The sequence below is a fragment of the Artibeus jamaicensis genome, unplaced genomic scaffold, assembly GCF_021234435.1.
Source record: "Artibeus jamaicensis isolate MK-2021 breed Jamaican fruit bat unplaced genomic scaffold, CSHL_Jam_final contig_464, whole genome shotgun sequence".
NCBI lineage: Eukaryota > Metazoa > Chordata > Mammalia > Chiroptera > Phyllostomidae > Artibeus > Artibeus jamaicensis.
The window spans coordinates 12235334-12261522 of NW_026521842.1; the positions used below are offsets into that span (position 1 = coordinate 12235334).

Here is a 26189-nt window from a genome sequence, read left to right on the forward strand (position 1 = left end):
GCTTCTACCATCACTCAGTTAATCTCCATTCTCTACACCAAGGGTAAAATACCATCCCTGAGCTCACGACACTGCAGTCACTCTCAATGTGACACTCAGTGAGAGACAGTGTCATTGCTACACAGCCTACAGAGTCCTGTATGATCTGCCCCCTCACAATGCTCCCACCCCATGTCTGACTCCCGTGCTCCTCATCCCAGCTTGGCCCACTCCATCAACACTAACCTCCTTGAGGTTCCTTGAGCAAACTCCAGCTATTCTCCCATCTCCCACCTCATGCTTTGTTAAACTATCCTTTCTGCCTGAAATGCTCTTCTCCAAGATACACTGGGCTAGTATCTTGGCCACCTCCAAATTTTTGACCAAATCTGATACCTCTCATAGGGGTTTGTATCTCCTGACCTCCACCACTTAAATTCCTCCCACCCAGCAATCCTATTCCTATTCATCCTACCATAAACCACTTTTTCATTTGGGGGCACAAATTGATATCTTTATATATAGCATATCACTTTCTTATTTACTATATTTCCAACTTATCCTATAGCATATTAGAATGTATGCTCTGTGAGGTGAGGATTCTTTGCCTGTTTTGTTCACTGATAGCTCTTGAGTGTCCATCACAAGGTCTGACACATAGTAGGTGATCAATATTTACTTCATAAAGAATGAAATAAACATGTAGCCATATGGGTATCCAACTGCATAAATTCATACACCAAAATATTTGCAGAGCTGGGACTGAGCCAAATTAAATAAAGGCATTGGACACTTTTCTTTGAGGCACAGTATTTTCAACGAGGTTCCCAAACAGAAAGCTTCAGCACTTGAGTTATGCGCACAAGCATGCACGTGCACACATACACACACATGTGCGCACACACACACATGTGCACACACACACTTCAAAGTCGCACAGTTTAATAACTGGTAAACCACACTTCCCAGATGTATTTATTGCTTTGTTTTTGGATTTTTTGATGCAATGAAAGAAAAGAGAGATGCTTTTTGCTTTATTTCCCCAGAAAGGTTCTAAATTAATAATACCTCACTCAGTTCTCGTAGGTTTTAGTTCTTTGCTGTTGATCAATTTTCCCTCATGGCAAACTGGCAGACCAACTCTCAGCACTACTTCTTATATTGCCAGATCAAACATTTCTGAAATATTTAATAATTCAGTGGATTGAAAAGTAAATATTTACATCCTTTTCTTTTTCAGGCATTCTAATTTGTATATTTGATTTGTAATTTTTATGCCAACCAAATTTCCTTTGGAAAGCTGGAACAAAATTACAAAAACAGCAAATTCTGTGCCTTCATTTTTTTCACCAGAGTAAATTTTATTTCATTCAAATGTACAGTTTTTAAAAAATTACTTTTAACACATGATGTCTAAAAATTCAGATGATAATCAGGACTTGCTGATGTTGTGCTTTCCCTAAGCCCATTATACTTTTCTAAAAGTTTTGATTTAGATCTACTACAGCGAGGCAGGTCATTTCAGCAAATGACATCATGCATCAGAACGAGCAAACTGACAATATCACAGAGGGTGAAAAATTATTTTTTGCTTCCCTTCCATTTTTTTAATCTTCCCCAGCCAGACAGAGATGATTAGCTGTCATGAGTCAAATGTCCTCATATTGCTTCCTTTGGGTCAACAAACAAAAGTCATTCTCTGGTACCCAACAGACATCATTTACACATAATGATCAGAAAAGCCAGCATTATTAGGGCATAGATTGTAAAGGTAAACAAGTGCAAGACCAATCCCAAGCATGTGACTGATTACATTACTTAATATTTTCCCAATTTGTAAAAACGCTAAAACATTTTAACATACCATCATGTTCCCAATTGAGATATGCTTACTTCTAGGCTTAGATATTTGTCAAATTCAGTCTTGAATACACATACCTTATGTAACTCCAAGATTTACTCATGTTTAAGTGTTACTTCATTGTGGAAATATTTATTTTGTAGGCAGTGGGAAAAGTTATTTGTGGTGCTTGTGACCAAAACAACCTTACTGTTCCCCTCCACTTCACCGAACTTTAGACAGTTTCTTCATGACTATCGGCCTCTGCTCTCCCTCTATTTAGGGTGTTTAATCTAGAAATCTTCCAATTGTAACTTATTTCTCTGCCCCTTGAGATGTAAATCTTCACTAATCAATTTTCCAGTCTTGCAATTCAAGAACATCTTTCCCAAGGACTTGAGAGTCATCCCTGCAAAATGGAATCATCAAGAACAGAGAGCCCCAACCCCCAGTCTCTATGGGAGGGTAGGAGCCTAACTTCGATAAGCACCAATTAGCAAACATAAACGACCTAATCACATTGACCAGCCTCCCTGCTGATGTTCTCCAGTACTTTTCCACTAGCTCAGCTCAGGCCTTAAAAACTCCCCCACCTTTTCTTTCAACAGAATTGAGTTCAATCTCTCCTAGGGCTGCATCTTGACTCCCTCTGCTAATTAAGTCTTTCCTGTACGTTTAACTCAGTTCAGTGAAATTTTCTTTGTCAGATAATTTTATTACAATAATCTGTTTTTCATGCTCTACCTCATGAATCGTGTTCCCCGGAATCCTCTCCACACTCACAGAAGAAGACAGAGAACAATGCCTGGAAGCGAATGAGGGTCTCGGGAGAAGCCAATCAGAGGGACTCCTCATGCAGCGAAAGTACAAAGGGGACTGCACCTCTGCTGCACTGATTAACCAAAAGAACGCCACAGCCAGCTTTGGGGAATCTGAGTAGCAACAAGAAGTGTCATGGGGCCCAGCCGGCCAAGGGCGATGGCCTGACCAAGAGAGCAATCAATGGGATAGTCTGGCCAACACATGTGGCAATGCATGTGGCAAACATCCACGGTTAGGTCCACCCAAACCACACTCAGCAGATATCGTGAACCTGGGTTGCCAGACCCAACCAATGGTCTTATGGTAGACATCAGCACAATGACCAACATACACTAGGGAAGCCCCCGCCCAAACACACCATCATCTGACTTTCTCCTGTGTCAGCTGTCATTTTGGAAAGGAGTAGAAGAAAGATTTATAAATCAGGAAGTCCAAAAATTTAGCTTGAAGAGACTGACACAGCCAAAGGAGGCTACGTTGCCCGCAGAGGTGTGGGGGCTCCAAGTAATCTGATATGTGGGCATACACAGGGGGCGGTCTCTGGAATGAAGAGCAATAGGCTCTTCCCTCTCGCCTGGAAACCACACTCACAGCTGCTAACATTTTGACTACGCTGTTATTCATCAACTACCAACATAACCTGCAGACTCAGAAATCTGAAACTGGCCTGAGAAAATGATTCATTCTTTGCACGCCTAACATCTCAAACACTGCTGATTGTGCGTTTTATATAAGTTATGATTTTATAAAAGTATATTAAGATTGTCAAGAACAAGGTTATTTGCATGTATTATATATATACACACACACACACACACACATAGGTAGCCAACCAGACTCGACACACTTGACTCAAAAAATATTCTGCCATATATGGAGTATTGACACAGCTATGTTAGTACCTCTAACAGCCAAATCACTCAACAATCACAATGACTTCTGGTACAACCTGAAAAAACAGACACACACATACATAATCTACTGGCTTTAATAGATATAATGTTCTACAACAGCATAATGGAGAAGGATACAAATAGAATTTAGTGTCTGAAACCAGCGGGTATGACAGTCTCCTGTGCACACACGCAATTCTGGAAATGCTTTGATTGCAGACCCTTTTGCTACACAAATGAGCTGCCTCCTCTAACACCCACTCACCTTAGCCACATGGAGCCGGCTTCTGGCCTATGCCCAGACATAGAGGAACACACAGGGTTATGATTTTGTTAAAAATATAGAGGAAAATATGCTCTTAGGTGATTTATATCAAAATTATAATACATTACCATGAATTTTTCCAGTGACTGACAGCCATTTAAATTTTTTAAATTATCAGTCATTATGTGTGCTTTAAGTTATTTCTTTACCTTGGTATGTAAAAAAATCAAGTCTCAATATATGACTTTGGGCTAAAAGAGTGAAGAGTACAAATACATGCAAATATAACAAACCACTGCTGGGTGGTTTTTCTAATCGAGACAATTATTTATTAATCTGATTTTACCTATGGTTACAGACTTATAATTCTGTCATCGCATCTCTTAAACAGAGTTATAAATACCTTCTAAAATTACACAGCGCTAATTATTTTGTATTAGAAAAAGTAGGCAACTCTTCCCCTGCCTCCACCAAGATAAAAATCAATTTATTTTGAGGAAGCAGGACTGAGCCTGTCAGGATGTGAAAGGTAGGAAGTACAAGCAGGAAAGAAAAAAAGAAAAGAAACATCATTTTGCTGTGTTTATCTCCATCCTATTTCTATTTGTAATGTATAATGGAAAGTCCCAAATTGTCCTTTCTGATAAAAAGAAAGTCTCACAAAGCAACCTCATTTCCACTCAAACCAATGAGGCCTTTCATACAATTGTCAGCCCACCTATCATAGTTCATGGTTCTCAATGTATATTGATCCACTGAGTCATAATAAAGTCATGCTTCCAGCTGGGAATGAGAGTTAATGCAAACATTTTCTGGATCAGAAAAGATGGACAAAAAAAATAGGCCTGCTTCTGCCCAGCCAATTTCAAACTGCTTCTGGCAATACTGAGAATCTCATCTACCCCTGCATTTTCTCACACCCTCTGTTACTGCAAAGAGGAATGGGGCAGCTGAAAAACAGCATCGGAGCACACGCAGCTCAATGCACGTTCATGGCGACTGCTGCAGTAAGTGCACAAAGCAAATTCTTTTGCTGTGCAAAATGAAAAATCAATTACCAGCATGGATTATTGTGTTGCAATTGTTATTGCCTTACTATATTCTTTTTCTAGAAATAACAGAAAGTGAAGGTCAAATTGTTGTTGCTGTTTGGTATGCATCTTCAGAGTTCAGAATTTTGCATTTTAATCTTGAAAACTAGCACAAAGTGTAAAAATTTAATCTAATAAAAATAAATAAATAAAGGGGCACAAAGAGAATTTTGGAGGTGATGAATAGGTGTATGACCTTAATTACAGTCATGGTTTTGTCACTCATCAAGTTGTACAAACTAAATATGCACAGGTTCCTGTATACCAATTATTGGGGGAGAGAAATTCCTCCCCTAACACACTGGAGTTCTTCTGGGTGAACTAAAAATAAAATTGACCAGATTAACAGGAGAAAAACCAATTTAATACAGGCACATGGGAGATCGTATATGATGCTCTAAGAAATAAAATAAGCAGTCAGCCTTTTATACTTTGTGACAAAGAATCAGTAAATGTGTGAAGAATTGAAAGGACAAAGAAACTTAGATTTGGATGCTCATTAGTGAGGAATCAAAGCAAAGTTTGGGCTTGGGTAGTAAATTAGTAAAAAAGAGTAACGTTTGTTTCAGCACGTTTCTTGGCCTTGAATTCCTTCACTGGTGATGAGGATGTTGCTCTCATTAGCCCCCAGGTGCAGGGAGGGCACCTTTTCCACAGGTTTTTTATCACTTGCTTTCAGGAAGACAGAAGATCAGGGAGGCCAGAGTGTTGTTCTTGCACTGGCTGTCTCTTCGGTAACTTTAATTCAGAATAATCAATATGCCATTGTAGGATATTTGGGGGAAGCCTTCCCTGGGCCCTGACACAATCATACTTCAGTGAAGTGATTTTTTAAAATTAGTAATTTGTAATTTTAGGAAATAGGAAGGTAGTTTCCAGAGTCAGCTGAGCTCAACAGTCACACATAAATGTCAAGAGCTTTATATTTTTATTTAAAGGCACCAATTTTTCCTTCAACAGATGCATAACTGAGTAGAAGAACATTGTGTTGCATTATACACCCTTCATAAAATTTCTAAAGTCTATCATCTTGGCAAAATTATATGCAAGCCTGGATACAAACGTCCTAGCAATTTATGCTCCTTCATATAAAAATAAGAGGGAATAACAAGACGGCGTGGACATTATGTGGAACTCCTGGAAGGCCTATAAGTAGCACTTTCATAATGAAGTCATGATTTTCATGATTCTTGAGAGATGATGCTTTCAAAAAAAAAGCTTTTTGCTCTGCTATGCTGACATCCTGTATCTTTCGAATATTCATCTAGTTCAATAAATGAACTGAAAAAAAAAAACATCAGGAGATATTTCTGGATCAGAAGTCATGACTGAAAATCTGTCACTTAAAGCAAGCTTCTCCTTTAGCTCCATGTGACACTGCAAATTCTCATTTGCTTGTCTCCACTTCTCTGGCCAGCCCTTTTAAACATCTTTCAGAAAATTCCCCTTCTCTACTCTTTGTTAAAAGCTAATACACCTCTCCTCTTCCTGTACTTTACATTCTCAGCAGACTGTGTCTTATGCCTGTGGCTGCAATTTTTTTTTGTTTTTGGATGATGAAGCCTGAATCTTTATTTTTAGCTCTGACTTTCCTTTGAAATTTTTATCCCAAATCCTGAACGCTTCCTATATATCTATTTGTGGATGGCCTATAAATACATCAAACTCAATATTCCAAATATGAATGTCCTACCTCCTGCCAAAACCAGATGGCCACATCACTTCACATCTTCAAGTCACTCAAACTAAAATCTTGGGGTCATTTCTAATTATTCCCTTTTGGTAACAAAAATAGAAATTTCTATATAGAAACTGCTAAATCTGGTCCATGTTGCCTCCAAAGTGATTTTCATGGTCGCTTTAGCCTTTTCATTATCTGTACCTCAGTTTAAGCCCTTATCATTTCAACCACTCAGTTAAAGAATTATTTTCTGTGTTTATTTGCAAGTTGCTGGGCATATGATTGTGAACTGAGTAAATGAAAGGGTGAAGAGACGTGAAAGCACCAAGGCAGCCCAGTGAGGCGGAACCGGCAGGACCTGCTGACCTGAGGCTAACCCTTCAGATACTGGATGGTGGGAGGGCAAGGAAGAGGCAGAGGGCAAAGTCAAGGAAGAAAACTTGGAAAACTTTCTGGATCTGGTGCTGAGAATAAGGAGTGATTAATGGGAGGGGAATCTGAAAGATGTAAAACTGGAGAAGTAAGAACCCTGCGGAAGTCCAGAAGATGCCGTGGAGTTCCAGCTCCGGACAGACGGGCGGCTCCTCCTGGATGCCAACAATGGGGCACGGCCAGTGGGATCGGAATGAGTCTGTGGGATCGGAATGAGTTTAGGGCGTCTGGAGAGGAAGACGGGATGCTGTGCTCCTGCTGCCGGCCTACCCTTCCCAGAAATCTTCGGTATGTGCCTTTTAAACAACCGATCTGTTTTTGCCATTGTTCCCAGAGGTGTTTTGGTGCTAGCAGGCTGAATAATTTTCCTCCTGTTAACAAAAGGGACCTTTTTTGGCACAGCATTTAACACAACTTTTCTCTGGCACTGGAGCTTCAGAAAACAGTACAACTTGCTACAAAGTCTACGTCATTCTCTACCATTTCATCGAATTACATGCATTCCTCCTAGATCTCTCACTCAACCAGGACTTCCCTCTACCTCTCGGCTGCAGCTCAAAAACCACCCCTCCCACAATCCAGCTTGTCATGTAGAAGAGCTTTGTAATATAAGGAAACTGAGTTCATTTATGTTCATTAAATGGGTAACTAAGAATGAAATTCCAAATCAGAATAACCATTGTCATATTTGAATCCAACCTTGTAAAAACCAATGTGAGCTGGTCAGACCTAACAGTGAGACCTGTCATCAGGTGAACCTGACTGTCCTGATACAGCCACACTCAGAGCAACTGAAACAGTGTAAATCAGACAGATTCTGAGATGACTTCAGAAGGTCAAAGGGTTGTAAGAGTTTAGACTTCTAGTAACAAAGTAAAGCGATAGACTTTTTAATGGGCAAAATCAAAATTTCAAAGGATCTTAAACTCTCTTTTGGCCATTTATTTTATTAGAAAAATTCTGATTAATTCCCATCAATCTTTTTTTTTAGTATCTGAAATGTATCTTGAATTCCAATGAACAAATGAGTATTGGTTGAATATTGATTTAATAAAGTGTCTCACCTAATTAAATATCTTAAAATTTAAATTATTCTGGTTGTGTATAGATTACAAAGTAGTTCAATTTTATATTTTTGAGCAAACTCTCCTCACATCTTTCGAAGTAGAAAAAAAGCAGAAATCAGATGTTAAAAATTGAATCAAGGAGGAGCTATGACATTTTAGGACATTTCTAATTCTTCATAAAAATTACAGAAGCAAACAAACCAGGTTACACTGTAACGGGGTGCAGCCAAGAGGGGGGCCCCAAATAGGGATTTGGAATGAGGTCCAGGACTCAAGGTGTCCAGGAAATATTAGAAAGATATATAGGATGTCCTCTGCCCCACCCCACAGGTGTGAGTTGGGGAAAGGGACAAATGGAACAGGGCCATTGAGAGCTGTTTTGCATAGCAACGGCTTTGCAGCTAACCTCTGGCATGGTCATTTAACATATCTATAACCTATAACTGGTTTCGCAGATATGTTGAAATAGCTGTGGCCATGCTTTGAGCCAAGGGGATGGAGGTGACTTTCACCCAATAGGCAACTCCCCCAGGTTACAGAGCCTGAGTGAGAGCTTGGAGATGATTGGCTCCATGCCATGAAGCCACACCTGCCCAGACTCATAAAGGCAGCCCAGTAAAGCTGAAAAATATGGGAACACTGGCAAGTGTAGCTGATTGTAGGAGGTGTGGAAAATGGGGCTGCAGAGGAGGATTGGCGCAAGGATTTAAACCCAGATGTGGCAGCCATTTAAGAAAGAACCCTGTAGCTTTGGCAGAGTGGAGACTCCCTCACAGCTTTGCCAAAGAGAACAACGTGGCTTGATCCTGGCCCACGACACAGCTGATGGTGTCAGGAGCCTGAATCTACTTCTTTTCCTGCGATACAGCACCCAAATTAGGGCAGAGGGAGAAGGAAGGACTGTGTGCGTCTGTGGGCATCCTAAACGACTTTGATATTTTAATGAAGACATTAGGTCACTACTTTAAGTCTGGATAGTTTTAAATAAACAATTCAAACCTAGTGGAAGTCCTTTAAGTAATCTACCCCCCTGGTCTCTGTGTTCTGTTACAGTTTCTGGCCACTTTGCCAGGACAATAATTGCCTGTCCCCCCAATGTCTATTCTGTAACAGTTTTTGGCATCCCTGGGTGGGCCAATAATCACCCCCCCAACCCCTGTGTTTCTGTAACAACATCACCTTCTTTAAAATCTCTAAATTCCATCCCTCATAAAAAACTAGAAAATTTATCTCCATAGTTACAATGACTGGTTATTGTTTCCAGTACTAAATCACACACAAACTTTTCAAAGAGAGAAAACTACAGCATATAAGGAAGCGCCAACATCATTCTGATCACCATCATTAATGCCCACAATCTACCTCCTAAACACATGAACCAAAATGTCATCAGTACACCCATCAGCACGTAATCAAAAGAAATGGTAAGAATGACTCTGGATCTGCAGGCTATAAAAAGAAATCACCTTTGTGTTCTGCAATATACTGTCCTAACTCACTGGATTCACACGATAGGCCTATGGGATGGATACTTTTTTTTTTCCCCTTTTTAGACATGAATAGACTGGGGCAACAGAAAGTAAAGTCACTTGTGAAAGGTCACTGAGCTGTAATAAAATCAGGCAAAACCCTAAACACAATCTGACTCCAAGAGATCATCCTTAACATAGGTTTCGGCTTCACCTTCACTGGAGTTCATCTTTATGAAAGAGTAAGATGACACATGAGCAGGTGGGACATATTGCATGAGCAGCTGAAACAGAACATACGCTAAAGAAGTTTAGGAAGTGGGGAGCCCCTCTGGCTGAGTGATTAGGGAAACAGGAATAGTTCATGTAGATTCTAGGGAGGATTGTGAAAGGTCGAAATAAAGGGTTAGAGCCTTCCAAGCAGAGAAATGACATGAAGGCAGACAAATGCAAGGCACATTTTTCAGGATGGCAGTAATTGCACTGAAGGGAGTGAGAGGGCAAGAAGAGGGCAGCGGTCATTAAGGCAAGAGAGGAGAGTGGAGCCAGAGTGCAGAAAGTGTTTCCTTCAAGGCGAAGAGAACAGCTGCCCAACTTTTAGAACCTGAAGACCACTTAGTGTGCTTTTCATGTTTGGCACACATGTAGATCACAAATTCTAGGTAAACTGATCTTAAAAACAGACCATCCACAAATGGAAATGTACAGAATAGACAATGTTTTTAGATCGATAATAAGTGTGATTACTGATATTGATTTACGAGAAGATAGTATTTGCATTCTCTTATCCAGCTTGGGGATGGACAGTTTGATCCATATGGGCGGCTTTCACAGACAACTGGCTTAACTTCTCACTTTTCATATTAACTAAATAAAAAATCTCAACTCACGATACATCACTGACAGAAACAGAAGATGTGCATTGTGAATATACAAAACAACGTATTTATAAGTTTTCCAAACCATCAAACAAGTCCTGGGAACATGAAAAAATCTTTTCATTCAGGTAGTTGATTTTATGTTTTTGAACAATCTAAACACTATTAACAAACTCTCCTCACATTTTTCAAAAGAGGAAAAACGGCGGAAATGAGATATTAAATATTTTGCATGACGGTCCAATTTTTACAGGAAATTGCAATATCTTTTTCCCAACATCATTCTATCTTGGCTCATAAGAGATAAGTTTAGGTAAGTGGTATGCTGGTAAGTTTTTAATGAGTTGTTCTCCGGGGGGGAAAGTCCACTTTAATAGCATCTGTCAATCCCTGTGGTGTAAATGTCCCCTCCATGGCAGATTTGAAGCACCCAACCTGACAATTCTGAGTTGGGAAGAGCAGCTCACAGAGGGCTCCCACAAGCCAGCAGGTTGTTAACTGTATCTCACATAAGCTACTCTAGCAAAGCAGTTGGAGGAATACTGAGGGGACAAATTTCTCAGCTACACCCTCAGGTATGAAAAATGCATTTTTCCCCTAATTCAATCTAATTTTCTCTCTTGAGCTCCTATTCTACTGATGGAGAAAATCAATCTCATCATTTCAGAGGAACTCGGTCCAGTTCATGGATTGCTCCGGCAATTCTGGCTTATATGTCTGTCAGCTTCAAAATGCTTGCAGGGTCCTCCCTCCATTCCTGCTGACCCTGGACTTACTTAGTCCTGAGCAGAGCAGGAGGACCCCTTCTTGGTCATCTATGTGGGCGGTGAATGACCCTGACATTCAAGCACCTTCCACTCTGCTCTTGGTCATCTGTTGCAGGTTAGTCAGGACATGCCTCATCACAACATGCTGATGTTCTTCCTCCCATCCAGGCATGACCCTTTGCCCACACCCACGCTCCACTCCCAAACTTCTGCATGCTTTCCTGGTGCCCACAGTAGCTCCTGATCCTCCTCACACACCATCTGGCACTGGTGTTGGGTTTTTCCCACACCACTGTTTCTGCATTGCAGCAACAGGATGATTTAGTGGCTTCTCTCAGGGTGGAGACAGACTCTGCTCCCCATACCTGCTGGAAGCACCTCTTTCACAGTCAGATCACTGAATGGAATAAAGGGTTCTGTGACATTTCCTGCTCTGGACTTAGTTCAAGGACAGGAGGAAGATGAGTCTTCACACATGCTTGCGCACATCTGACCTTCGTCCCTTCAAATCAAAAGTTTCCCTTTCAAATCATTTATATTTCAGACCTAAAAGGTACCCTTCTCTGTTCCCAAGCTGTGAGGTGACCCTCTTTCCCTTAAGCTCTGGACGGTGTGCCCATCTGAGCTGGGAAGGGAGACGAAGGACAAGAGGGAAGGTCGTGCCCATTTCTGATGTTCACATCCCACTTGGAGAAATAGCCTCTCGAGGAACTGTTATCCTTAAAAATGCCTCCATTTCATCATGATTAGGAATTTACGTGCTAACCTTTTCCAACATCAACCAGCATATTTTAATGCAGAAAAGCAGAATCTACTGCCCACTCTTTTGCACACTTCCCAACGACCTCAGTGTGGTAAGAGCGTGATGTTCAGACATGTCACTGGCTGCGACTCTCCTCTTCTGTTGCCAACCGGCGTTGCCTCAGCCCAGACACGCAGCGTTTCCCAACCTACAAAGTGGCACACCGGATGACCCAGATATAAGGAAAGGCATTTTCTCCTACAGTACGGCTCACCAAAATAAACCCCACATTAAAGTTTGGTGAGTATTTTGCTCTTCTATAAGCAAACGCAGGATTAAAATGCAGAAATCTACATCATTCTTCCACTGAAGAAAACAGGAGTCTACCAGCACTCTCACAGTATTTACTCCTACACGTTCAGAGCCACTAAAAATCAGTTTTTGAGAATGTCTTTTCTAAGAGAAGAGTTTGCAAACACTTTATTCATCTTTGCTTATTATTAGTAATGAGATGTGGTTTTGATATTAGAAGTGCAACCCTGATGCATGTGTAGTTCTACTCTTACAACGCATCAGAAATCACTGGTTTCTTTCCTTTTTGTAATTTGTAACTATTGATATCCTCTGCTGAGACATGATTCTCCTGGTTTCCTTCAGTTCTTCAAGCATATTCTACAGAACTGATTTAAAATCTTTGTGTAGTAGGTCCAATGTCTTTGCTTTGTCTAGCCAGCACTTTTCTGGTTCAGTTGCTCATATGAAATCACCACGTTCAGATACTCACATTTCCCAGTTCATATGTTTTAGTCTTCATACTAAAATCACAGTCGCTCCTTATGCTTTTGGCATGTTCTAAAGTTCTATTTCTTATGTTTATTTCTTTTATACTCTTATGCACCAATGATGCATCAACCTTTACGTATTTTCACTAATCATAGAATTGATAACGTGTATGTAGAGATCACAGGAAAAGAACAAGTCTAATAAATATCAGTGATAGCAGAGATGGGTCTGTTAAGAGAAACTGTACTCAGTGAGTGGTAGACAATTCATAGATTATTTCATAGTTTAGTTTCTGAAAGTTCATGTTGTTTAATTCCCTTCTCCCCGAAGTTATCTGCTTAGCCCCTGCAGAACATTAGCTGGACTCAAGAGGTGCATTCGGAAACATCCGTATGCATTGTGGACATGGGGCTGGAAATCCTAACCAGCCGAAAACACGAGGTCGTAACTGTGCTTTACATTTTGTACAACTGAAGTAGAGTTGACACACAATACTAGTTTCAGATATACAACTAAAATTTCCTTTTTTTGAGGAAAGCCTCAAAATTGTACAACAAATTGTATGACCAAGTATATGAAAATAACACTGTTTAGGAAGCAAACAACTGCACCGGGGTGGTAGCAATGAGAACAAAATGGAGTGTGAGTGAGAGACTGCAAGCCATGAACGCACAGAATTTATCACCTTCGGAAGAAACAGGAGAGGGAAAAAAACGGTGATTCTATTAATTTTAAGCCACGGTGATTAAGATAACCACAAGGAACCCGGGAAGAATACTAATTACAAGTAGAAGCTGGTTTGAAGGTGATATATTTAACCTGAGATAAGTTGAGCTTTTTAGTAAAGACATCTCGCAGGCGGCTGGGAAACCCCTGGGCAGGCAGTTGATATGAAGAAAGGAGATTGTCAGACACATCCTCCTCCAGCGCATGCGTACGCAGGAGGTCTCTGCACAGGCTTTCTCTTGAGGCCCTGGCAGTGGATAAGCTCATTCAGGGAGGGCATGCACAGTGCCAAGGTCAAGGATGAGGCTTCTGAAGAATCCATATAAACATTCTCATTTTGGCACAGAGTCTCTAACCTTGTTTTTCATTTTTATATGGTCAGATATTTTTATATAGTATATTAAGTCACCCGTATTTTATATGGCCAATTACAGAGTCAATTTTATATGTATCCCTTTTATTTTCTATTGTTCATATTTATTATATGTCAATTTTTAAAGGATCAAAAAAGATAAGAGAAAAATAATAAATAATCCTCCAAACACTTAAATGTGACTTCAGGCTAGCTCTCTACTTAACTTACTAGACCTCAAAGGCCCTGAAACTTCCCACTAGGGAATAAAATCTGGTATAAAGTTCTCTTTGAGGAGAAACACAAAGAAGTCCTTACAAAATCATGTAGTTTTTCTACATCTTTTTCTTATGAAATCACATCTACAGAGCAGCCTTCAGAAAGATTAAAATTGAAAATCAAATAAAAGAATTCGTGGAAAAGGATTTTAAACTACAGAACTATGAGACAGCCAGATGACGTGTAAGAAGTGACCTCAGCAAGAAGGCAGGACAGGCGCTCTGCAGCCCACAGCCCCTCCACAACAGCGATCTGCTCGCTGTCCACGGACAGGCATTCCCTGTGGGGTCCAACTGCAGGTCAGGAGGTGCCCTGCCCTCCCACCGACCCACAAGGAGACACTTGAGAGTATGGCCTTGGAGGGAGGCCCACCCATTTCGGTCCAAGCTGGGGTCCAAAAGCAGTTCTGCCCACCCGGAGAGCAGGCAGGAGTCACACCCATCTGTGTCTCTGTGGCAGATAAGCTGACCTCAGTCCACATGCAGACTGAGCAGCAGCCCAGACCCCACCCCTGCCCCCCACGGCTGCCATCAGGGAGCAGTCCTGCCAGTAGACAAGCCAAGTCCTACCCCAGAGCCAGGCCCTCGAGCCTTACTCTGACTGTGGGTACAGAAGTGGCCCAATAACCCAGCTCTAGCACCCCTTGCAGCTGAAGTCCACAAGCAGCCCTCCCTACTCAGGGACGTGGAGGGAGACACTCCCATCTGTGCCTACTTTGATCCAAATGCAGACCCTGAAGTGGCCCTGTGACCTGGCTCCATCTCCTCTCAGCCACAGTCTGAGAGCTGCCCTGTCCACGTGGGGCCCTGGCATGAGTCACGTTCCTCCAGGCCCCTGAAAGCAGGCCTGCTGACTGTGGTGTGACTATGCATCTTGAAGCAGCCTTGTGACCCCTCTCCGGTGCTGCTCTGCTTCAGTCTGGGGATAGTCAGTCCCCCCCACCACGGACCTGGCAGGAGGCACACTGACCCATGACCCCAGACATGGGCCTGCAGATCTTGGTCCCAGCTATGGACCCTAAAGCAACCCCACGAGGGGTCCCAGCCCCTCCCGGACACAGTCTGGGACCAATCCTGCCTTCCCAGGCACCTGCCCAGTGATGCCCCTTCAAAGGCAGGGACAATGATGCAAGGATACACAGATCACAAAAAAAAAAAAAATCTGGCACACCTGACACCACCAAAGAACACTAACAAACTTCCAGTCACCAAACCACAAAGACATGAAGGTCTAGAAATTGCCTAATAAAGAATTCAAAATAATCATCTTTAAAGAAGCTCAGTGAGATAAAAGAGAACACAGATAAACAAACAAAATCAGGAAAAAAGATATGAATAAAATGAGCAGTTTAACACTTCTGAGAAACCTTGTAAGATTCATCTCAGAACTTTCCACCCTCAAGACAAAAGGGGGAAGATTTTACCCATCAGTTTTCACGCTCTACGTGTCAAAGTTAGCCTCCCAGGCAGGCAATATATCCCATAGCCCACCATGGAATTTATGATGCCCTCGGATTCTCTGGGGCATATCATCCCTCAGCATCAGGGGAGCCACAGGGCAGGAAGCCACAAGTAAGAGGTACAGCCCAAGATGAGGCCCTTGTTATACTCGTGGGAAGCTGGGCTTGGTCCTTACCACTCAAGGTGGAGAAAGAGGTGAGGCTGAGAGGATGTGTCACCCAAGAAGTGTCCGATAAGACTACAACACATCTTTAATTATAGTACTCTCTCACCCCAGTGAGTGCAAAAAGGACGGCTTTCTGCTGCTGGCTGTCCTCACACTTGTGCCCTACCTTCTCCTGGGGAAGATGCTCAGGATGCTGCAGTGCAGCATTGGAGAAGAAAGCACGAAGGCCCTGCTTTCACTGTTTCTGTGGTTATCAACCCGCCACGATGTCAGAGCACGTGGCCACAGCAGCTGAGAGGGCGCATTCTCATTCCGAGTCCACATGTGTATGCTAATATTTTGTTTAGAGAATTTTGCATTTATATTCATGAGAGAGAATGGCTTTTAATTTTCCTTTCTTGTTTGTCCTTGACAAGGTTTGGCATCAAGGTTATGCTGGCCTCGTAGGATGAGTTGGGGAGTATTTTGACTCTTTTACTGTCCTCTGGAAGAAAATATGTAAGAATAGAGTTTTATCTTCCTTTAAGTGTTTGGAAGAATTCACATATGAAGGCATTCTAGCCTGGAGTTTTCTCTGTTGGAGCATGTGAATTATGGGTTTACTCTCTTTAACAGACAGAGAAATATTTAAATTTTCGGTTTTATTTCTTAGATTCACTTTTTTAGGTCATGTTTTACAAATAATTTTTAATTCATTAAAATTTTCATAATTATTAACAGGAGGATTATTAAAATATCATATGTTTGTCTTATTGATTATCCATATTGCATACTTTTTGTTAATTAATGCATTTTTTCTTTTTTCCTCTCCTATTCTTTACTTTCAGTTTCACTTATGGTTCTTCTAATTTCTTGAGAAGTAAGAAATAGGCAATGGATGGATTGTTACTATTTAGTTTTCTTTTTTTTGTAATATATGCAATTAAGGCTATTAATTTGGTCTAGGCTGCAGCTTACAATTCTGACCTACAGTATTTTATTGTCATTGAGTTAAAATATTCTCTAATTTCCATTGAGGTTTCTTTTTGAGAAGTATATTAATTAAATTCCACACTTTTCTGGTTTTTTTAATACTTTTAATTATTGATTTCTGGCTTAATTGTACCCAGGTACTAACTGTACAAATTTATTGAAACGAATAAATTTGAGATTTAGTGAAATACTATTTATGAGCCAGAATAAATTTAAGTAAATATTCTAGGTACAATGGATAAGAATGTGTATTCTAGAGTTGTTGGAAGCAGAGTTTTATATTGCAATGCATTAAAATATAAATTACATATTTCTATATTTTGTCAAATTAATCAACTTAATCTTCTATATTTCCACTGTTGTTGGGGTTTTTTTTTTGCCTAATTCTTCAAGCTACAAAGAGAGCAATATTTAAAAACCCTCACAATATTTTGTTCCAATTATACTGTCCACATCTCCTACCCTTTCTGTCCATTTTCTTTATGTTTTGAAGCTCTGTGATTTGGAGCAGAAAATGTTAGGCTCACATGATATTTCCTTTCTCTCCAGAACCTTTGCTCCTGCAGGCCTGGCTGGCTACATTGGTTTCTCTCAGATAACTTGAAGCCATTCACCCTTTCTAGCTGCTTTACCAGCTTATAGAAATGCAGTTAAACTGTTACGAGCTGACCATTTGTGCCTCTCCCAAATTAATCAATCCCATACTTTTATAGGAAAGGGAAACAAGGAGAGGAAATGTCATTTCCCAAAGGCCACCCACAATTCCATATTATAATCCAGTTTTCATGATTCCAAAACCAGCATTTTTTTATTATTATAAATTACTTGGAGGCGGCTACTTGGCACATTCACTCATATTACATCATCAGGTAGATTCAGAGCTAAGGAAAGTGTGCTACAGGGCAGGCAAGGGTGATGAAGAGTAATAAGGAGGGTCTACCAAAATTAGAAGAGGGTGGGACATCTCCTTAAGAAAGGGGGCCCAGCAGGGAGCACAGCATCCGAAGTAAAGAAAGAACTGAAAGGTCAGGTGGACAAACGTCTCGTGTTAAATCGAATGAACTGACAGAAGTGATTCTATATTCGTCCCACAAGTGACAGCAAACTCTCCTCTGCTTTAATGAATACAGGATATAAGCTTATCGAGAAACAAGATGTAAATCTTCATTCATTTTTATTTCCCCTTCTCAAGGCCAATACACAAAATATAATCTAGAAGCACAATGACATACCACTGACCATAAAATTGATCTGCAACTTCATTCTCCACACCTTCGCCAACACGCTAATAAGTTTTTTAACTTCACAAACCAATTTCCAATTACTAAAGAAGCAAAAATATTTTCAGTAAAACCAGCAGCTCACCCTAATTCACAGGCTTAGACTAAGGATATATGAGAACATTTCTTCTTTCCTTCAAGCTAATAATGAACATATAAAATATAACCATAAGTCTTTGACCCTGCTTTGCTTTATAATTAACCAGGAATAAATCGACTCTTCCTACCAGATTAATGTGGAAGCCTGAATTCCCTGAGATTACCTTTGTATAAATTAGTGTATATATTTAGTCCTGTGAGGTTTGCTAAAATGGGGTTAATTGGCAGGTCACTCTTTGAAACTGTTTAACACTCTCTTGGGACTGTGCTTTGCAATTCTTGTGACCACACCACAGCACTATGATCATTTTCAACAAGGCCAATAGCATTTCAGCACTTTCCTGATGCTGCCAATAGAAAAATGAGGGAATTAGAGCAGAGAGGTTAAATGTTTTTCCTGTCCTGAAATGAGTAAGTAGCAGGGAGTAAACCCAGGAATGCTGAATTGATTCCAGTTATGCCTAATACCAAAGTGTTTGCTCTTCACCTCAAATTTTATAATCCTCAGGAGAGGTTATAAAAGACAGACTCAGAGCAGGGTGGCTGAGGTTCAAGTGTGCTGGGGAAGTGTGCATTCTGTGACAGTGAGCGATTTAGTCATCTTTAAGAACTCTTGTCTCAATTTTAAGAACCGTACACCTCCTAATCCCAGAGATCAGTTAGGCCACATGGAAGAAAAATCGGGCTGAGCTACTAAGAAGCCATGTGCCATAGCCTGAGTCAGCATGGAGGGGTGGGGCCCTTGCAATTCAAGTAATTACTGAGGTGCCACAGGCTTACTCTGGGTGGGGTGGGAACGCAACTGATGTAGAAGCAAATAAACTGCTAGTTTCTCTAACAAAGGCTGCAAGTATAGGCCTTCCCCGACACCATAAACACTGTACCCTGCTCTAAAGCAAGGCTGGCCCACCCCCTCTCTGGCCCTGGTGACTTACCAGGCACATTCCAGCCACTATGCCAATGAGACTCCACTTTACTTAGGCCAAGTTCTTTTCAGTCCTGTGCAAAATTCATCTCTTATTCTTCTCCCCATAAAGAAAGTACTGGTTAACAAATATGTGAATGTTAGCATCTTTTAAATGTAATAATTATAAAAGATGCCAGCCATACAATAGGTTTAACAGCAGGAAACATTTACCTCATCTGTCCTCTTAAGCAATGAGATACAACACTCGTACCTTGAGAATTTATCTTTGGGATTTTAATTTAAGCATAATAGTTGAATGAGAACAGGCACAATAATTTAGGGCACTAAGAATCACCAAATAATTCTTCACAGAAGATCACAGTGATTCTCAGCAGAAGTCTATCCAAGAATGAGAGTTCTCTCTGGCACTGGTCTCACGACAGACAGATGCTTGGCTTTAACAGCATATCCTATATGCCTGGGAAAACATTATTTTTCAGCATTTAGAGTAGAAGGGCCTAGCTGTGATTTTAAAAAAACAGATAATGGGAAAACACAGACAAATATTCAACTTTTTAGCTACACAGGAAATATCTCGATCTTTCACAATAGATGAGAGAAACAGGTACGGCTCAGAAATGTTACGGGGTCAGTTCCAGACCACCACAACGGAGAGAGTATCTCAATAAAGCAAGTCATCATCCTTCGGCTGATGGAGGCTCTTGCCTTCAGGTTGTGAAAAAATGTAACACCCACCAAAGTGCAATACAGTGAAGTGTGCCTGTATTTTCATTATAGAAGCAATCTGTCATGTACTTACATACATGTCCATATACTTGTGCATGTTGACACTCACACATATAAATATTTTTGCTGTGTACAATAATCTCATTTACTACTTACCATTTTACTTGCATGCACAAGTACAACAGTTTGCTATAAACCATTTTCCCAAGTTTCAAAGGACACAGAAACAAAAACTTTCAATGAGATTCCAATGCAACCTCAGGAACAGTTCTGCATACATGGCTTCTTTAAAGTCTGCCCTAAGAACACACTTGGACCATCAAATGGTGCACTAGAACCTGTCCAAACTCTACATCAGCAATAGCAAAAATCTGAGTTGCCCATTATAATTCAAACAATACTGAAACTGCAACAATGGAAATATTATAGAAAGGCAGAGGGAGATTTAATTTCATTATAGAGCCAGGATTAGCAGTGATTGTTTTTTGTGTTGTTTACAAATAAGTTTGTATTATAGTTCTCTGAGCTATGAAATCTGCCATTCAAACTGAGCCGTATCTTCCCAGTGCAAAGAAGTATGAGAAGGATTTGTTCACTCAATGGCGTTTGTCCTAGTTCCCCAGGGCTGCTCTAACCAAGTATCACTAACCGGGCAGCTTGAAAGAACAGAATTACTTCTCTTATAGTTTTGGAGGCTAGGAGTCCAAAATCAAGGTGTCAGCAGCTTCATCTCTCTCAGTCGGCTTTGGAGAGGAGCCCTTCCTTGCCTCTTCCTTGCTTCGGGTAGCTACGGGCCACACAGGACCTCTCTTGGTTTGGAGCCACATTATTCCAGTTTCTGCTTCTGTCTCCACCCAGCCTTCTGTCTGTCTTTTCTGTCTCTGGATGTCTCTAACCCCATTCTCCTGATGAGGCCTTATCTGGAGCCACTCCACTCCCATACAAACTCGGCTCACATCTGCGAAGACCCGGTGTCCAAGTAAGATCGCATTTGTTGCAATCAGGGTTGGGATGTGAATGCATCCTTTGGAGAATGCAATTCTACCCGCAATGGCACTCTAGTGGAGATTTTTAAATAATATACTTCAAAAAAGATGAATTTTTCTTCTTCCCTAGCAGGCATGGACACGTTAGCCTCTTCCTGGGCCCCTGCCCCCATTAGAGGGCCTCAGCATTCCCGCAGGTCTTGTCCCACAGCTGGGAAAGCAGCCGCTGTGGAACTGGATTTCTCGTTTCCTGCCTGTTAATCTTTGGCTCTAAGTTTTCCAGATTCCACAGGAAAGTGGTCACCCTACCTGTCTTTCCAGGACACTGAAACCTTTATTTGTTGATTCAGTTTATTTATACATCACCTGCTAATCTAAATACTACAAGGAATGTTGCCATACTAGAAATAATATATAGCCTCCAATAAATCACTCAAAATCTGACATTCCTTTGTGAATGCTTCATGTAATTAAGAGGGAAAAAAAGAAAAACTAAATGAAAAAGAAAAATGTAATCAAGTAGGTTGACAACCAGCAAAAGATAATTAAAATGATCCTGTTTTGTTTCTGTTTCATTAACATGCAAATGAGATTCATGAAGTTTGAATTGTGTTTCACCAAGAGCCATAGAAACAGATTAAGAATGAGAATGAGTCCCACTGATGGAGGTTTCTGATGAGTATATGAATTAATGAAAAATATAATTTTATACAATTCATAACTTATATATACTTTTTTGTGATTTATTGAACCTCAACGACTGAAATAAAGGTAAAGAGTTAAATTAAATTCTGTATCTCCTTCCACAGGCCAAATGCTATGAAAGCTTTTATCACGCAAATGGAGCAATGGCAAATGTTAAACTCTGCTTCACTTTAAAAGCGAGTACAAGATGGACCTCCTTCTCCAGCAGGGCTGTGAGGGCCGCACTCCAACTCAGGGGACCATGGCTGCAGGGTCAGGACTGGCCCGCAGAGGGCTCGGGAAAGCCCACTTGCCTGTGGTCAGTAAGGGGTTCAGAATGGAAAATAGGGAGAGACGGTGCAATGGGACCAATAACTCTCACTACAGGGCAAGTACAAGTAACAGACAAGCATTACAGACACAGATATATTCAAGGACCCCCAACTCCCCCTCTGGTCCAAGGATCTCAGTGATGACTCTCCACTGACACTCTCACACTCAGAAAGACATTATGTCGATTCTATGCAACAAAAAAGAAACACACATAAGTAATTGTCTCCAATAACATGAGATAAAATTTTAAAATAACCTTAAATTTAAAATCATGCTAAGTTGTTATTTATAATGTGTACCAGATGTCAAAGCACAGACATCCACACACGCACACACACATACGCACACATGTGGTCTATTCACTGTGTCTAATGTTCAATGTCAGCACACAAGAAACAACAGAACCAAGGATCACATCAAGGAGTAAAATCAGAAGAGGTGGCTGACACATGGAATGCTAGAAGGGCATAATAAATGAGAAAATCACAGCTTTAATAACACACAATGCCAGTGCCTATTGCTTCATGGCTGTTAAAAATGTTTTCTGGGTAAGCACTGCCATGGAGTCCCTGCACAGGTGGCTTGCGCCTTAGCATATTATGAAAAGGGACCACAATAATGTTCTGTCCCTCGGTGCACAGTTCTGAAATTCTCTGTTATTTCTACAGCAAGTTGCCGTTTAATTATCTGAACTTTCCTTTACATATTCAAGCAATGACACACAACCTAGGAATAAACAATGTGAACTGAGTGTCCCTAAAGGAGCGAGAACACCAACTAAGTTCCCTTTCTGCAGCAGGAGAGCAAGCCACGTCATCCACACTGAGAACACAATACACTGAGAGCTTACTATTTTTAAATAACTAGGAACTTTTAAAATTACTTCTTCTAGCAAACTTCCTTGCTTATCTTGAAACAGAGAGCCAATGAAATTTTCATGGCTACTATACACGTAATGATCGTATACAGATGTTCCCTGACCTACAATAGGGTTACCTCCCACTAAATCCATAGTAAGTTGAAAATAAGTCAAAAGAGCATTTAATACACTTAACCTGCTGAATACCCTAACTTAGCCTAGCCTGCCTTAAACATGCTCAAAACACAATATCCAAAGACGCTGGAATCACAGTACACTGTGCAGCATTGGTTGTTAAACTTGTGGTCGTGTGCCTGACTAGGAGCTACACCTCACTGCTGCTGCCCACACCCAGGGAGCGTGTGGAACCATGTATCAGAACCTAGGAAATGATCAATGCGTCCTGCTTTCACACATCGTAAAGTCAAAAAACCCTAAGTCAAACCATTATAAATCAGGGACCATCTGTACTGTTGTAAAAAAAAGTTTATTTTATAGGCTACATAAAAAAACTTGCCAGATTGGAGGAATTCAGTTCTTTAGGTGCCGAAATGATCATGCAGGATTTTCAAATGGGATGTGACCTACTGCCATTCCAGAACCAATCTTACACATCATGTACATCCCATGAGCTTCCGCCATTTGCTTATTTAGAAACTTACTTACTCTCATTAACAGTATATCACTTATAATGATTTTACTAAGAGAGAATGGAAAATTAATGAAATTCGTCATGAACCAATCGGAGGTAAAAAAGTAGACTTACCGTCTCTTCGATTTAGCCTTGCAAATCCAGGACCGTGGCTACTAGAGAGCTCGGAGGAACTGCTGAACGACGCCTGAGACAGAGCAGACACCAGAGGCTCATCACAATCATCTGCCAAGAGGGAAAACACCCATTTGGGTTAGTACAGTGCCAACTTTCCTGGCTTCAATAGACACAAGAAACACACAAACAAAACAAAACAAAAAAAAAACTGGGATCTCTCACAAGATGCCCACTGCTTATATGCAGTCTTCTCCTATAGGTCTGTTAAGTTCAATAACAAAAGAAAATTTAAAGACAAGAGAATATAATCAAGAAGAAAGCAAACTTCATAGACATGACAAAATAATGCATCCTCAACTGGAAAGGTTTTACTTAAATAAAAATACCTAATTAGTATAAAGTTTAGAAATAAACTTACATATGGAATAATTTATAAATTTCACTACATAAAAATTAAGAACTTATGGTGGCCAAAACTTATGTAAAGTGAAGAGAAATACATCAACACACTGAAAATATTTAGACAATAGTATATGATTTGTATTCCAAATTAAAGAAAACAAAATAAAGAAAAACAAACGCTACCTTTAAATCAGTTAGAAAACACATAAAAAATGGCAAAAAAGAAAAACTAACACAAGCCAAGACCAGAGAGTTTACAAAATACAACCAATATAAATCGATGTTCAAACTCATCAGTAAAATGAAGTACAAATCAAGACTACAAGTCAGTACTATTTACTGATGGCAGATTACCAAGATCTCAGAAGTCTTGACACCACCAGATCATCCACACAGTGTGGCTCAAAAAAAGGTCCAAACCACTACTAGTGGGATTGCACACTGGAGCAAGTACTTTTAAAAAATAATTTGCCATCTTCCAGCCAAGATGGAGGTGTAGGTAGACACACTATGCCTCCTGGCACAACCAAAAGAGGGACAGTAACAATTTAAAAACAAAAAACAAAAAACAACCAGAACTGACAGAGAATTGAACTGTATTGGAATTCCAACAACCAAAGACTTAAAGAAGACACATTCATCCAGACTGATAGGAGGGGCCGATCAGGCAGTGGGCAGAGAGGACTCACGGTAAGGTGGTGGCTGGAGGACTGGGCAGTCCCACACTGGCACGCAGATAAACCAGGTGAAACTGGGGAGCGGGATGACTGCACAACCCAGTGCCCCAGCTCAGGGAAATAAAGCCTCAAAACACCAATTAAAAACACCTGTGGGGAAATAGGAGATGATGGCGGCGGAGTAAGTCACAGAGGATTCTGCTTCACCCCATGCATGGGAGAAAAGCCTGACCGATCTGTGGAGGAACACAGCAAATAGCCAACAGTGCCCCAGCATATAGGAAAACAGGAGTCCAGAAATTGTAGAAGACATTGAAACACCAGACAGTGAGGAGACGGCTGCAGGTCAATAAGGTCCAAGGGACCAGCACAAAGGCCATAGGCCGAGGCTGCCGCCTCCACCGGGCCGGGTACCAAGAGTGAGGGTCGCGTCTGCCGTAGACTCTTTGGGAGCTGAGGATTAGTAGCAAGGTCCTTGGGAGAGAGTCGGGTCATCAGCTCTCTCCCTACCCAGCCAGGCGCAGTTTGAAAAACATGGGGACAAACCTATTTGCTTCAAGTGTCAGAGAGAGGAACGGGTACGAGGAAGCAAACAAGGGAGCCTTGATCACTCGTAGAGTCTGTCGTCACCGGCTTGGGAAAATTGAGAGTCGCCCTTGAGTTCCCCATAGCACTGGGAAAGGTTAACACCCAAGCCTGCAGGACCAGGGAAGCAAGGCAGGAGCATGCGCCCGCACCCCAACCCACGGCACAGACTCCCGGGGAAAGAGTGCTCTAAAGAGGACCTGGATTCCCTCAGTGGGGTGCTGGGGAGAGGTGCCAGTCTGGATCTTGGGAGAGTGCTCCTGAGACCAGCTGAATACACCGAGAAGGGAGAAAAACTGCACCAATTGCCCCTCACACTACTACAGCCAGTGAGACCAGAAAAACCAGTTTGGCCACCAGGAAACTGGCAGGAGGTGAAGTGGTGAACAGCAGGATACCCACTGGAAGAGGAAACCCAACAACAAAGGAACCACCAACAGATAACAACAGAAGAAGGTGAAAGAGAGAGTGGAAATCACACAAGCCTCAATCCAAGACCTATCTAAAAATACAACTAAACAGTGGAGAAACTACCTCATACAAACAACTGAATAAGAGCAAAAAAGAATCCTCAAAACTCTGTAAACACAGAAGAACTAGCTTCAAAACAACCTGCCCACACCAGCACAACAAATTAAAATGGGTGGTGGGCAGAGGGATCATCAGTTCACCAGCTGGTGGGAAGGACCTACAAAACAAAGACACAAAAACAACCAAAACCCAAAGACAAACTCAGAGCCAACGTAAAGTACTGCCCAAGATCAGTGAGCTGGGAAGACCAAGGAGACTACACACTGAATCTCACAGGTATTTTACTACAGAAGTTCACACCATAAACCCAGGAAGCCAGAACAGATCAATTTAAGAAGCTGAGGCTAACAAAAAGAGTCTCACAGACAATGGGAAGACAGACACACAATCCCCAAATGAAAGAAAAGGAGAAAGCATCAGAAACAATGCTAGATGAAATAGAGGCAAGTCAACTATCAGATATTGAATTCAAAGCACTGGTTATCAGGAAGTTCAAAGAGCTCACAATGAGCTACCAGAAACTACAGGGGAATTACAATTAACTCACTGAAAACTATATCAACATGAAAAAGGAAATAGAAACTATAAGCAAGGGCCAAGAGGAAATGAAGAATACAATTTCTGAACTGAAGAACACAGTGGAAGGAATCAAAAGCAGGATCACTG

General features: G+C 41.1%; 1 protein-coding gene across 5 annotated transcripts in view; it reads right to left on the reverse strand.

Annotated features, from left to right (window-relative positions):
- The window catches only part of CNTNAP4 (contactin associated protein family member 4), a 254062-nt gene that overhangs the window by 181025 nt on the left and 46848 nt on the right, over positions 1-26189 (reverse strand). For all 5 annotated transcript variants that reach the window (XM_053666681.1, XM_053666682.1, XM_053666683.1 and 2 more), the window contains exon 2: positions 23326-23436. In XM_053666681.1, the coding sequence (XP_053522656.1) occupies positions 23326-23436 (111 nt within the window). The remainder of the gene's footprint in view (positions 1-23325; positions 23437-26189) is intronic.